At 41.1% G+C, this 15,583-nt stretch overlaps 1 protein-coding gene across 1 annotated transcript in view; it reads right to left on the reverse strand.

Annotated features, from left to right (window-relative positions):
* Positions 1 to 1,273: 1,273 nt before the first annotated feature.
* foxo3b (forkhead box O3b) overlaps positions 1,274 to 15,583 on the reverse strand; it is a 62,403-nt gene continuing 48,093 nt past the window's right edge. Inside the window, exons 3-4 of the mRNA XM_084737601.1 lie at positions 6,615 to 8,092; positions 1,274 to 4,847 (exon numbers count right to left, since the gene is read on the reverse strand). Of these exons, the coding sequence (XP_084593727.1) occupies positions 6,644 to 8,092 (1,449 nt within the window). The 3' untranslated portion in view covers positions 1,274 to 4,847; positions 6,615 to 6,643. The remainder of the gene's footprint in view (positions 4,848 to 6,614; positions 8,093 to 15,583) is intronic.

Genomic DNA, 15,583 nt, shown 5'->3' on the forward strand with positions numbered 1-15,583 from the left:
GTGTGTGTGTGTGTGTGTGTGTGTGTGTGTGTCGGGCACAAGAAGAGATAATGTGTGCCTGAATGAAGCAGTAGCACTGAGTGGTTGTGTGGAAGGCCTGCTCCACTATGACTAAAAGTGTAAACTAGCTCCCCGAAAAGCCAAAACATTTTACACTGAATGTATGAAATATAAGGAACACCCTCCTGTGATTGAGATTTGCAGTTTATCAAGGATCAATAATCCCTCTTTAAAGGAAAAAAACATGTAGTATATTTACTGTACTGAATCATGAAATGACCATTATAAATCATCAGAGAAACATGCTGAGTTGAAATACTGGCTTCACTACAGGGCTACAGCCAGTATGCTGTCCTTTGAGGAGTAGATATTCGTAACGGTTGAATTGAGCATTATGTTATTGGAGTCTGATAAGTAGTAAAGCAGGCAGTCACTGAACTCAAACTCCAGCGTGTGTATTTTTGGAGCAGTGGGCTTTTGTTTTCAGGATAACAAGCTTGACTTTACATTGATATTGTGTAGGTTCAGGGCTTGATTATACTCCCAAACGGATGCTACATGGACAACTGTGGATGCAATGGACGTGTATTAAGGCTCACTTATGCACCCTTCATGTATGAAAACTGTAACTGCCCACATCCCTCCATGAGTCCTTTACATCATTATTAAGCAATACATCAACTACTGTGCGCTACTCAGAGTCGGAGAGACGGAGATTTCTCTTCACTAACTGATTTTCACTTCCAATGCTTAGATTTTAAAACATCTTCATCATATCCTGAAGTCATGTCCCGTTTGAACACAGTTATAAACAGCCAATCAACTTATAGTGGAGGACTCTTTGTCTTTTTAATTTTTTTTGGAATTTGGACTGCAGTACCCATTTTGAACACTAGGGTGTTACACCTTTATGCAAATTCTGCCACTAAGGGTCTCTCTCATTAAAACAATTCCAACAGGTGTGGTTGGATGATGCCGTAAAATAGTGTGGTATAATGTTAGTTGTTATCTTCACTGTTCATGGACAAAGTAATATTAAAGTTTAATTTTTTGTTAGGTTTAGTCACGTGCACCGACTTCCTTCCTCACTCTTGGACATATCCAACGTATCCCATGTTTTCCTGGAACTTCCTTGTGCAACTAGCTAGCAACAGCTAGCAGGAAACGCGCCTTATCTTGAATGAATTACAGGTTTTCTGTGTTTGAACATTGTCAGAAACACTTGGCATAATGTAAGTACAAAACTCATCTAAATATTAGCATATGTCTAGCATTTCTTTTTTTTACATTTTAGTGCAGAGATTTGACATATTTCATCTTTAAAAAGGAAGGATTACAGGTTCCCTGGATTCACCTTGTCGGTCTTCTTCACAGGAGGAGTTAAAGTGCTCCTAACATTCAGCACAGTCAGTGTAGATGAATTTAAATGCTTAGCAGTTCAGGTGATGGCTCAGGATTCCCCCTTTTAAATGTGACATGGTGTAGGAAATTCCAGCTCGTTGTCAGATGACGCTTTAGCCGCGTCAATGTTAGAACCAAACGCTCACTGAGAGCACCAGGACGTGAACCTACTGAACTCCACGTGGAATAAAACAAGTGTGAAGCCGAGGAACGTCCGTTAAGAAGGCTTTCCCTGTGTCTCGTAATAATAATAAACCCATTAATATGGGAGGATGGTACAAGTGCTGCCACTGTAAGCCCTGATTTTAAAAATAGAAAGAGTGTGTTTGAGTGCTAAAGACACAGGGTTCCTCTCTGTATTACAATTTCTGTCGCAGGACGGCACCATTGGAAGGGTCGAGAGGGGGGTACAGCTAGGTCATGCACTAAACCTCAGATAGCACAGTAGATCATTCTAGCCAACCATGCACACACACTCCTCTGCCTTGGCCTCAAAGTGATATACACACATCTGTACACTATTATACACAGCGGGGCATACACTTCCATACACAGAGAAGGGATACCAGGGTCTCCAGATGCTACAACAATGGTGCTTTCCACCATTAAAAAAAATCTGGTTCAACAATTAAAATCGCTGGTAACAGTGTTCCCTCCATCCCGTCGTGTAACGTTTCTTCAACTTTACCTTCAGAGGTATCACAAAAATCCAAGGGTCAAGTACTACATGAGTATATAAGGACATACAGCGAGTATATATGCATTTCACACAATTCATAATGCATAAATACATACATGCATACAGTCGGCTGTGCTGTATGCACCATGAGGGATAGTGAGGGATTTACACATCATTCTTGTGAGATTAATTCAACAGAAATAAACTCCACAGATAAACACACACACACATTAACATGTACTCAGGAGATACAGGAAGTCACCTGCAGGAGCACCAGGCGTGTCCATGAGGGTGTTGCGTGTGTATGTGTGTGTGTGTATGAGTGTGTGTGTGGACGTGAGTCCAACAAGAGGAACAAAAAAAAAAAAAAAAAAAAGCTATGACAGCAAAAACAAAAATAACAGACCGCGTGAAGTCTTAATCCTGACGTTTATCTTCCTTCTTCCTCCTCTTCATCTTGACGGCCGAAAGTTCACAGGTTACAAGTTCACAAACACAAAGCATTACTGTTTTTTTTTTTTTTAAACAAGAAATGTTAAAATACCATTAGAATGTGACTTGATGTTACTTAAATGGGAAGCCTCCCTTTTCCCCCCTGAGTGATTCTATATATATATGCATAACAAGCCCCACAAGCTCATGACAAGAAAACAGCAGAGCTTAACACAGATCCCTGGTATTATTTTTTTCTATATGTGTGTAATATACACTCAATAAAAATATAAGCACAGCACTTTTGTTTTTGCTCTAATTTCTCCTGAGTTGAAGTAAAAGATCTAAGACATTTCTGTGCACATAAAAGGTTTATTTCTCTTGCAAGTTTGTGAGCACTTCTCCTTTGCCAAGATAATCCATTCAATAAAACAAGAAAAGGACGCACAATTTTATCTTGGAAAAAAATACACTTATTAGGCACTGAACTAAGGCTTTTTCACATTTACATACCCTTAATTTTTTTCCCAGGAGTGCAAAGTCATGAAATTCTTACAGGGCAATACCATTGCCCTCCTAGGAAAAAAAATGCTATCTGGCTAATACTAATTGGCTTGTTGGTTGGGTTGGGGATGAGTGATTGGGTAGAGTTAGGGTAAATATATCAGGGTAACCCAGTCAGAGGCAGAGTAGGACGGGTCATGACTTTGCCGTCCTGGGAAAACAATATGGTTTCTGTAGCCTTGTGTGAAATAGCCACAGTTCAGTTTGTGAACAAAATTTGAGAGAAATAAACCTTTGAGTCCTCTATCTTTAGTTCAACTTGTGAAAAATGGGAGCAAAGACAAAAGCTTTGCATTTATATTTCTGTCGAGTCATATGTGTGTGCATGTGTGTGTGTTTGTGTGCGCTGTGATTTGGCTGCCAGCATATCCTACTGTTTGTTTCAAGTAATTTGGCAATATACAGAGATAGCTTATTGTTTTCTTTCTCGAGAAACAAATGGCTTCTAGAGGAATGAGCCTTATAAACCCTGCTCCCCCCTCCCCGCCCGCCCGCCCGCCCGCCGCCGTCTACAGGTTCAACCTCGCCGTGCTACAAGTGGCTGCAGCTTTGGGCTTCTGCAGGTCACAAGGGTAAAAACGGAAACAAATCGAACACACCAAATGCACGGCTTGTTTCTCAGGGCAGGATTCAACACTGTTTTACATAGCACCTGTTATGGTGTGGAAATGTTCACAACCCTCGGACACAGGTATTCGTTTTGGCTACATCATATGCAGTGATAAACGACCTCAACAGAACTCACCGGAAGTTAAGAAAATCTAAGAAAAGTCAGATTTTTCCTGCTGCTTCTTGAACTTTCCACTGCCCTGCACTGTACAAATATCCACGACAGAGATTTTCTTCCTCTAGTCTTATTTTTTACAGTTAGATTTACACAAAAGATAACAAATATTTTCGTAATATTCAGCTAATTGTAATGAAACCCTCAGTATGCGGCATTTAATTTAATTTCAAGCAATTCATAAGAACAAAACTGGAAGTGCATGGCATTAAAATCTTGACTTCTAAGGGTTCTGAAGTTTTGCAAAATGGGGCGAAGTGTAGATTTGTCTGTTTGTGTGTTTGCAAGTTCTGTATGCGTGGCCACTCAGTGAGTAAGATACTCCCATTTCCATCTTTTCATTTCATCAATACACCGATTCTCTTTGTACAGACATGTACTGTATGATGCAGAAACAAGTATGATAAAACGGAAAATCCAAAAAACAAACACTGAACATTTAAAATCACTAAGTGAGAACAGAGGGAACATTTTTTTTTCAACATAACACATCCCAGGAAACCACTGGATCAGATTTACACCACGTCACTTCTCGATTTTTTTTTTTCACTTTACACCACTTTTGTCTCTTTTTTGTGTGTCTTCAACGGGAACAACTGCACCGTGCACTCCTTCAATGTTCGCTTGATATTTAGTCCTTGTATTCCACCTGAAACCCCTTCTGATAAGTAGTGTCTCTTTGATATCAGCAGACTGGGTGTCAAAGGAAAAATTGCATAATTCTAAGATTTGTGAGTTTGACATAGCTTTCTTTTTGTTGTTGTTGTTGTTGTTGTTTCACAGGAGGCTTTGAGGACTGATGTGCAGCATCTCTAGAGTCTGTCGTCGGATCGTTCATGGTTCACCAGTGTGGGAGCGAAAGGTAAAGCTCTCGAGAGGAAGTCTTCTTCTGTAAACACAGGGTTTGTATTTTACGTTGTGCTGATGGCAGGTTTGGCAAAAAGGATGTTGTGTGTCTGATCTTCTCCTGCACTACACAGTTCAGACCTGGAGAGAAAAAGGACGAGATGATTATGTCTGAATATTCACACTGAACTTGAACTTTTTTCTGTTCTGAAGTCAAACATTTCTTCAAAGAATACACCGATAAAATGGCACCAATCCACTGAAAGTCCTTTTTTTTTGTTTTTCTCTGTTCATTTGCAGTCAAAGGCCTCTTGAAATAATAAAAGTGAAAACTTTTAGAAAACCTAGTTATAAAAACAGCTCATTTTGTTGTTTAAACCATTTCTCAAGACTGTGAAGGTGTGGAAGATCATGTTTTGATTGGAAGCTGAGCGATGTAGAGTGCAGATTACGCAGGAGCAGAGAGGTTTTGTTGCATCCATTTGGTGACACAACTGAAGTGGATTTTCTATGATTAGTTCATATAATTAATTGCATAATATTTGTAATCAATGACATGTATTCATGTACTCATGTAAGCATAAGCTTTCCCAATTCAAACCCAACACCACAAAAGTGTACATAATCTTAGATGAAAACATTTTGAATTTGCATGAATACTTTTAGATGCTTACGCATTTTAACGTGAAGCCAGTGGTGGACCTTTACTGTAAAACCTGAACTGTTGCCAGTAACTTTTGCTGTTAGATTTCCTCTATAAATAGCAGATAAAGTCTTTCTGTGCTAACATTGTTTTGAAACTTTGCATGAATGTAACACATTTGTTTACATGATTGCATGGTAATGTAGTAGAGAGAGCAGGAAAGTCTGCACAAGGAGGAGGCTGAGTGGATATAAGAGTGAAACAAACACAGGACTCATGTTCCATGTAGAATCAAAAGCTAACATTATTTTCAAGTTACATTAGTGAACATGCGTCACATGACTAACTTCACACACGTCACGAGACATCCATAATGCAACGTTATTACTTTAACCCAAACCATGACCTTAGATTTGTTGCCCTGATCCTAACCAGTGTTTATTTTTTTCAGTCACTTCAAACTTTTTTTTTTTTTTTTTTTTATAAGGACTAGGTGTTTCCTGTTTAAATTAAAAACATGTTAACGGACCGATACATCCTGAAGCTACACAGAACTTTGGGCTATCCTGACATTTAATAGTCCTAAAAGGCTACTGACATACATGTTATTGAATCAACCTACTTACATAACTGATATTTACCTCTGCAGACACTGTGTGTTTTCAGGTGTTTTTGTCAAAATGGTCCACAAGGTGCTCCACCCTCATTGGAAATGATATACTCAGTCTTTCTCTTGGTTTGAATATAAGAAAAAAGGTGTCCACAGGTCGTCTCTCCTTTCATTTCATTTTCTTTTCTTTTCTTTTCTTTTCTTTTCTTTTCTTTTCTTTTCTTTTCTTTTCTTTTCTTTTCTTTTCAGCTAGCTAGATTTATGGGTGATTTGAGATGGCTGATCTAACCCAGACTGTCCGCCCAAACAGAGCCAACTATTTTATCTAATCTTTTACTCGTCAGGGCATACTGAACAGAGATTTCATTGTCATTTTTGCTGTCAATATTTTTTTCATTTATGTGATTACACCAGCTAAGACTTTTCATCAAAATTTATATTGAGCAAATGAACACTGCCTAAACGTCACCAAACTGCGACTGTTTCATGTTAACCACGTGTTGAAAAGTCTTTCTGGTAGAAATGTCTAATACAGACACTACGTGGTACCTTGTGCACCTGAGATGCTGAGGGGTGTGACAAAGCAGCGTCTGTCGTTGATGATCTGAGATGAGAATGTGTTCTAATTTCTACATCATCACTCAAACATACACACCTGCTCTGCTCCTCCCCGGCCTCACCCTCTCAGCCGGGTACCCAGCTCTGAGAGGTCTGCTTGGTGTTCGTGAAGTTGCCGACTCCGTTCATGTTGGCCAGAGAGTCAAAGTTAAAGTCCAGGCCATCTGCATCCATCAGCTCGTTCCTGATGATGGAGTCCATATCACACTCCAGGCTGCTGTTGAACATGTCCAGGTCCAGATCCGTGGGGAAACGGTCTTGGCAGATCCCACCACTGTTGCTGACGGTTCCATTTAGGAAGATTGAGGTGTCGATCTGCATGGACGAGGAACCATTTCCTCCCAAGGGCGAGAGCAGGAGCTGCTGCTTGGCGTTAGCCAGAGAGTTAGCCTCGTTGGCGAGGTTCAGGCCTCCGTTTAAAGACCTCAGGGTGCTCTGGTTGTGGTTGTTGCTTTGCAGCATCTCCCCTTGGCTGCCCTGAAGTCCTCCTGTGGTCCCAAAGGTCATTACGGGATCGTTGCGGAGCATGAGGCCACGGCGAGAGTTCTGAGAAATGACGGCTGCAGCGCTGGCCTGTGACATCAGCGGGTCAGACTGGGTCATCATGACGTCACTGTGGCTGTGGCTGTCCGAGTTGAGCAGGTCTTGTAGTGTCTGACCGCCAAAGCGGGACAGGCTGATGCTGGAGAAGGACGTCTGCTTGTTCTCCTGGATGGTCTGCATAGGGGACGGACGCAGAGAGGAGCCCGTTGAGTGGGGGCCAAAAATGGAGTTACTGTAACCATTAACTCCACCATTAGAAGAAGAGTTGGAGGAGGGAGAGGAGGTGGAGGAAGGCGAGCCGAGCCCGTTGGGTTTGGACCCAAAATTGAACCCTGAGGAACCATTTGGAGTGACCTGTCCTGTGACGGTTGGCACCAGGTTGATGTTATCCAGCAACTCGTCCATCAGGTCGTCTGTGAGTCCGTCATTCAGGTTCATTGTACCCGCCAGGTCTGCCAGGCGGGGTAGCTCAGTCGGCGCAGACTTCCCGTTGGTCGTGGCGTTGCCAGGAGACAGCGCTCTGCCAGGGCTGGAGTAAAGCATAGGCGAGAGAGGAGGCTCATCATCGGGCACCTCATCCAGCTCAGGGTTGGCCAGAATGGGTGAGAGGCGACCGCTCAGTGTGCTGGCGTTGGAATTAGTGCGAGAGCGGAAGTCCGTCCAGGCGTCCAGTTCCTCACTGCTGCGTGACGTCGGGCTTCCAGGCCACTTGGACAGACCTGAAGGGCTGTCTCCGCCACCCTCGCCAGCTGCAGCAGCTGCAGCCTGCAGGGCAGCCTTCTTCTTGGCAGCACGTCCACGGGCGGACTTAGTGTACTTGTTGCTGTTGTCCATGGAGACTGCACGGCGGCGAGGAGCCTTTCCTCCCTTCCCTCCCTCCGGGTTGATCATCCACCAGGAACTCTTCCCCGTTCCCTCGTTCTGGACGCGGATGAAGCGGCTGTGCAGGGAGAGGTTGTGCCGGATGGAGTTCTGTAACACAAAGAAGGAGAAAGAGAAGAGATGGTTGAGTGATGTGTGCAAAATCTGTTTGAAACAATTACCCAAACAATGACTGTCATCAATATTGATCTGCTGTATTCTTTCTTTCCTTTTACCAATACAACATTCAATGAATACCTCTCATTAAGTCCAACAACACCAATCCATAAACCACCCACTACTACTGATTCTGCAGCCATGTAAACAGTCGCTCTTGGCGAGTAGACCCACAAACAAAGCAGAAATCCTGTTGTTTCATTGTTCGTCCACTAAATATAGACAAAAAGACATTAACGTGCAGCAGCACTTAGCGCTGATGTCTGCATTGTTCCCGCTTTCTAGCTTTTGTGTTGCGGGTATAAAAGAAAAAAGAGAGACAGTGGTCTATAATCAAGCGTCTCCTCGATTATGAATGACACATACAAAGAGCTTCTGTGTTGCTTAAGGAACGCAGATCATGTGTGTGTTTGTGCATGGCTGTGTGTGAGTCTTGGCTGGTGTTTATTGATCAACTCTGAGCTCCTTCCTTGTTGTGAGCTCCAGAGGCTCATTGTGGGGGAACTGGTGCACATGACAGCCCCTGGTAATGATCAAGAGTTTTATTCACAACACAGAGATGTATGTACACATTAAAAGGCCCAAACGGTGGTAACCCTGTTGAATCACTTGTTGCCTCACTGCTGGCTTTGTTTACATATTAACTTATCAGACATTCTTTCTTTCTTTCTTTCTGTGTTTTGGCATATATTGTTAAATGGGTGCAAAAGGTTTTCTAAAAAGTCAATTTAACACATGCATTTAAACTTTCCAATATGAATATGCTTGCAGTTTCTTTATACAGGTGCATCTAACTTTTATAACCTTTGCCACATTTCAGTCTAGCAGATAACTGAAGTGCTAAATCCTCGGGCGGAACAGTTATTGTCAGAGAACAAGGAGGCATTGAAAACCGGATCTAAAAGAATCATTAGTAAACCAGCAGGGATTTTAGATTGATGTCACAAAGTCGGGTTATATTTAAACTGCAAGAAAAGAGACAAAGGCCAGGAAATCATACTATTTCATGAAACTACCGCACTATTTAAACCAACAGCATTTTCAGGAAATTATTCTATTCCAGATAACCAGTAGATATGGTTATGACCTTTTTGACTTGTCTTTTGTTTAATTATACTTCTTCTTTTGCCCCTATTTTTATGCCCCATAAGGCCTTGTTGAATTCATTATTTTGCCTCAGTCTCCTTCTCTTTTCCATGCCCCCTTCCTCTTCCGCAGTTTCTGTTGTTTCACAAACACATAGCTCTTATGGGCCCTGAGGGACTCTGGGGCTATGCTATATCCTCCCATATAAACAACCCAACCGCCATCCACAACATGCACGCATTTTTCCCTCTCTGTTTTCCTCCTATGTATATTTTTACTCCCTAAAACAGAACAGATTTCTGGGTTCCAAACGACAAGGGCCAGAATTTTCGAGTTTTTGTGGGAATCACAATATTGTTTTCCATGAAGCAGTCCCGTCTGTCCTGGGCAACAGTTTACAGACAATTTGGTTTGGATTGTTTTTCTGGTCAAAGGCAGTTCAATCAGGGAGGAGAAAGAGGAGGCTTAAGTTACCGCTCTGACTGCTACGTTGGCAGAGTAAGAAAGTTTGATCCCTGGAGCCGAACTGAACCTATGACCCTATGTGCATGTATGTGTGTGTATTTGTGGTGTAGTTATATGGAAATGCCCTGTTTTGCATTTGGACACTCTTGAGTGTTTTGCAATTGTGAACGCAAACGTCGCTTCTGCAGGACCGTGTGCTTTTTGTGACCACTGCCGTGCATTAGTGAATCCATAAAATGTTGCATTTAATCATGAATGGTGTGTACGTGAATGCACATTTCCCAAGTGTGTGTGTGTGTGTTCTGTGAAATGAGGTAAGATGAGAAGAGATACCAGTGAGACCAGTGTTTATCCTCTGCCAGCATCTCTTGAGGCATGATGTAATGCTGCTTCATTACGGGACATTTTTCAAACACACACTCACTACACTCCTAAAAATACGGGTTCCAAAGGGTTTTTCCCTCAAGGGCTAAGGTTCTCCTCAGACGCATTTGCTTCTGAATAACCCTTTATTAAGAAAGCGTTTGTCAAGAGTTCTTTGTAAGACTAGGGGTTCCACTAAGGAACCCTTTTTATCCCAAGAACCCCTTTTTTGAAGAGAGGTCATCAAGAATTGTTGAAAGTGTGGGTGTTAAAGATGTTTTCTCAATTTAAACATCGGTGTCAGAGTGTTAAAATGATGGATGACCACAATATACAATCTATGGGATTGAATTTTTTGCCTCATCTGTGAAATTCAATATGGTTCTCCTTAGAACACATGGAGGACAAGAGTGAGAGAGATGAACCATTACAAAAATATTTTTACTTTAACCTGGTTGGGTTGTGCATGAAACCCCTTGGAATATAAAAGGGTTCTCAGTAGAACTCCCTTTGTGGTTCTTGTTAGCATGCATTAGTAGTTGGAGAGGTTCTGGATAGAACCCCCAGTGAGGGTTCTAGGTGGAAGCATTGCACCATGGAAGGGTTCTCTGTAGGATGTCTCATACGAGGTTCTGAGTAGAACCTTTCACATATAGCTGTAGGTACTATAGCCCTTTATGTGAGGTTCTATGTAGAACATGTTAAACCTTTATAAAAGGTTCTACCAGGGACCAAAAAGGGTTCTATGGGGACCAGATGAAGAACCCTATATTGTCTAGTAAGCACTTTTATTTTTCAGAGTGATAGTGAAAACCTTGTATTTGCCAAATATCAACTTTAAATGACAAAGGGTTCATGGTAGAACCCTCTGGGGTGCTATATGAAACCTTTGGAATATAAAAGGGTTCTTGGTAGAACCCCCTAGGTGTGTTCTGGTTACGAAAGAAGGAAGGAAAAGAAGGAAAGACTGTTGATTGTATCCCCAGACCACACCATAGAAGGGTAGAACCTTTCACACATGGTTCTAGGTACCACCCTTTATAGATGTACCTGAAATTATTCCAAGTGAAACCTTTGTAAATGGTTCTACCAGAAACTAAAAAGGGTTGTCCTGAAGAACCCTATGTTGTTCTAGTTAGCATTTTTATTTCTGAGAGTGACAGTGAAATGTCACCTTTAAATGGGTGTGTTCCAGATGAAACCCTTGGAATATGAAAGAACCCTCGGTAGAATCCCTTGGGTGAGTTCTAGTTAACATGCTTAAAAGGTGTAAAGGTTCTGGATAGAACCTTCACACAGGCTTTTCCTGCCAACATGGAACCAGCCTTGTCCCATTTAAAACACCTAATTTTGAATTGTTCTGAGCATTTCCACCAAAAAATAAATTGGCTTGGAATCTGAAAAAAGTTGGTTCCCCACTGGAACCAAAATTGAACAGGTTTTCCCTGGGAGAACATGGGCGTGTCAATGGATGGTGTCAAATGGAACCTTTATAAAAGGTTCTACCTGGGACAAAAAATGGTAGAGGTAGGTAGAGCCTCTGAAACAGCTCAAAGGGGAACATTTCAAAAGGATCTACCAGGAACCAAAAAGGTTTCTCCTATGGGGAGAAGCTGAGGAACCCTATAGGCTCTAGTTAGCACTTTTATTTCTGAGAGTGTAGCTAACTGCTTCCAGCTGCCAGGCAGATGTAAATAATGGCAGCAGATAGATGTTGTAAAGGAAAAAGAGAACTTCTGGAGGATGAATGAGAGCAGAATGAATGGAATGTGAGTTTCCCTTCTCTCGCTGCTGTAAACATTTACCTGCCAGCACCTGACACTTCATCAATCCTCCTCCCTCGCTTCATCCTACGCCACCTTTATCCCCGCACCTCCTTCCTCTCCTCTCCTCCAAACGAAGCCACTTGTTTAATGTTTCTCTTTTCCGTGCCACTGCTCGTATCCTTCAAATGTCAGGTGAGATATTTCTAACTCGGTGTGATGGAGCAGCAATAAAGGGAAACGGGACATCTGCAGCCGAGGCACGGACGGCGATAAAAAGAAGTGAAAATGTGTGAGCGATGGTGAGAAAGAGGGTGAGAAGATGATGATTGCAGGATGAACGAAAGAAAAATGTGCCTGGTATGCATCAGTATTATGTGTGATGTATGTGTGTAGTCGCAGATCCTCCTACAAACTCTTCTTCACAGACACTGCACTTCTGTTAGTCTGGATAATTCAAAGATTTCTAAGATATATTTTTTCATATTTAATTAACCTACATTTTGCTGGGTTGGAGCAGAAGTCTTACATGAGAATATCTAAACTATCTGCATGGCTGACACACTTGTGGTTCTGTGAGTGGAAAGTATGTTTTTTATGATCTTAGTGGACTGACCTTTTAAGCATTTGTGTCTGCATATTTCATGTAGACATTCAGTCTGTTCTGCAGACCACAACCTCTCATTTCCAGCCACCATGATTCTTACTATATTTAATGACACAACCAATCATATTATTTAACTTCCCAGGAGTTCATTAAACTACTCTTAAATCACACCTGAGGTCGGTAACAGCCCTCATACTTCACGAAACATCACGAACTCTGAGGGGGAAAAAAACGGCCTCGGATGTGGAAAAAGAGGCTCCAAAGGCTCCATGTGTACAAAATATTAAGAAAATGTTCATAATACACACGGGGGAGTTCCTCTTCTGTGAAATATACATTCTTAGAAAAAAGGGTTCCATAAGCCTTGACAGGGTTAGTCAAGGGTTCTTTGTAAGATTAAGGGTTCCATTGAGAACCATTTTCATCAAAAATACCTTCTTTGGCATAAAGAGTTCTTCAAGGATGGTTCACCAAGGGCTCTTGGTACCATGATATAAAAGGGTAGAGCCCCCATGGTGGGTTCTAGATAAAAAACTTGGAATATAAAAAGGTTCTCTGTAGAAACCTTGGGTGGGTTGTGGATAAAAGCCTTGAAATAAAAAAGGGCTCTCGGTAGAACCGTCTGGATGGGTTCTAGATAAAACTCTTGGAATGCCAGGTTGGGTTTCGTGATGAAACCCTTGGAACATAAAAAGGTTATTGGTAGAAAACCCTGGGTAGGTTCTAGATAAAACCATTGAAATATAAAAAGGTTCTCGGTAGAACTGCCTGGGTGGGTTCTGGATAAAACCATTGAAATATAACCCAGAGTGGACTCTTGTTAGAACTCTTAGGAGGTGTAAAGATTCTGGATAGACTCCCCAAAGAGGGTTCTGGATGAAACCCTTCACAGATAGTTCTATAACCATTTCTGTTGGGTTCTAGGTAGATGAAAGAGTTCCAAGTGGAACCATAATAAAACCAAAGAACCTTATTATGGTTCTAGTCAGCACCTTTATTTTTAAGAGTGTAAATCTCAAGTCTTGTATCTTTAATTTAAATCCATGATTAACACGTCTCATCTAATCTGCTCTTCATAACTGAAACAGACGTAGTAGCTGAAATCAATACAACTTTACAGCTCTGTCTCTGACTCCTCTGCTCTATTTAATTCATTCCCGTGCTTTTATTCAAGGCAGTGCTTCAAGTGTGATTGAATAAACATGTCTACTTTATGTTTTTTATTTGCAGAATGTATGTACTCTGTGGGTTTGTGTGTGCGTGTGTGTGTGTACATGGCACGTTCCTGCTGTGTGAGTGTACTGTATGCTTACGACTGTACCGCTCCTCTGGGGTATTCCCAAAGTCCATTAATAAAAACAGCTCACTGAGACAGCAGCTCTGATTCATAACTCCTACTATGCAGCCACAAGAGCACACACAAACGTACACACACACACATACACTAACACAGCTCGCAGCAACAACCTTCCAAGGGATAATGACGCTATTGACACTGCCCGCCTGATTCGAGGGGTTTTCTGGATTTCTGTTTCTCTTTCTCTCTCAAGTTACTGAATTTTCCCTCCATTCTGCTGTGATGTACATCCTTCGCATTCTGCCAATCCTGGAGGATTTATCTCCGAGATGTAAAATGAACACACGGGGCTCTGTCTCACAAGAGTAGACAAGTAGGTTAGTGAGCTAACTTTGGATTCAACCTTGGCATTTTTCTCTGCCAAATGTCTTTACTTTAGTTTGACATCTAGAAATTTCACTTATTCTCTTTCTTCTGGAGTGCAAAATACTATTAAAAATAATTAATAATCCTTCATCATGGTGATATTATTTATTTATTTATTTATTTTTAGGTTAAATATAAAGCTACAGCCATTCGTTTTGCATACAGTCTGGAATCAGGGAAAACTGGTTGCCTGGCAACCTCAGAGTAACAACTAGATCCCTAGGAAACTAATTTTCCTGGATCTGATTTCGGAAAAAACAGATGAAGCCCTCCTAGGTTCCTATCCTAATTTATAGGAAAAGGAAGGAAAATGTCCCAACATCATAAATAAACTCTTCTAATTTTGGGATAACTGTTCAGCTGTCTCACCTATAATAGTAGCAAACTTACAGTGCTAACTAGCTAACGGCAGCTCAGGGTAGTGTTCGCTAACACCAGCTAACAGTTGTGCTTGCTAACAGTAGTATTTGCCAATAGTAGCTAACAGTTTAATCAGAACAGCTGCTATTTTATTGCTTTGACACAATTGATGCTGGATAGGTTGGAGACTTAGCCCACTGGTTTTTTTTTTTCTAGAGTTAGCGTTGTTGTAAATTTACCAAAAAAAGACAAAAGATAGGCTGAAGTAAGATAAGATGGGGTTACTAAAGTTAGTTAGGACTTCTGTTGTCACAAATTGTGAAAAATCCTACCTTAGACTCTTCCTATCTTAACTATAGACTAGACTGGGAAGTTTCTGTAATGTGGCCCCAGGAGTCACTGAGCCCGCCCAAGAAATATTTTTTGTATGAAATAAAATATTTTAAATATACTGTATTAACTAACTATTTTGTCTGATTCAGACAGACCCAGGCTAGCTGTATTCCCCAGTTTCCAGTTTTTGTGCAAAGCTAAGCTAACTCACCACTATTAATATTATTCATATTCATTAATAGTGTGTAGGCATGAGCGGGATATTGATCTTTTCATCACGATCTTGGCAGGAAAGCAAATATTTAAAAAAATATTGAGCTATTTAAACATTGTAGAACACCATGAAATCACCATGCTTTGAGGCAGGTTATTCCACTCTAGCTAGGCTAAATAAAAGGGTTTTTCACTATCTGGTAGCTTGTTGACTGTAGTTTTTCATCATGAGTAAAAGTCATTGTTTTATACCTGTTAAACAAATATTTATAATAGATTTCCAAGTGTGATTTCTGTTAAGAAAGATGGAACAAAAGCTGGAAAGTTTCCCTGCTTTTAAACTTCATATTTAACTGCATATTTCTTCATTGTAGTAGATTATTCTTCATGACAGAAATATACAAATGTCATCTGTTTTGCTCCAAGGCAGACTATTGGGCTAGTGTTTACTTGTAAGTCTATTTTATTACTTTGTGAATCTTACAGTTTTCTATGTTTGTTGACCCAGTGGT

The sequence above is a fragment of the Lutjanus erythropterus genome, chromosome 15 (assembly GCF_056507025.1).
Source record: "Lutjanus erythropterus isolate fLutEry1 chromosome 15, fLutEry1.hap2, whole genome shotgun sequence".
Taxonomy (NCBI): Eukaryota; Metazoa; Chordata; class Actinopteri; order Lutjaniformes; family Lutjanidae; genus Lutjanus; species Lutjanus erythropterus.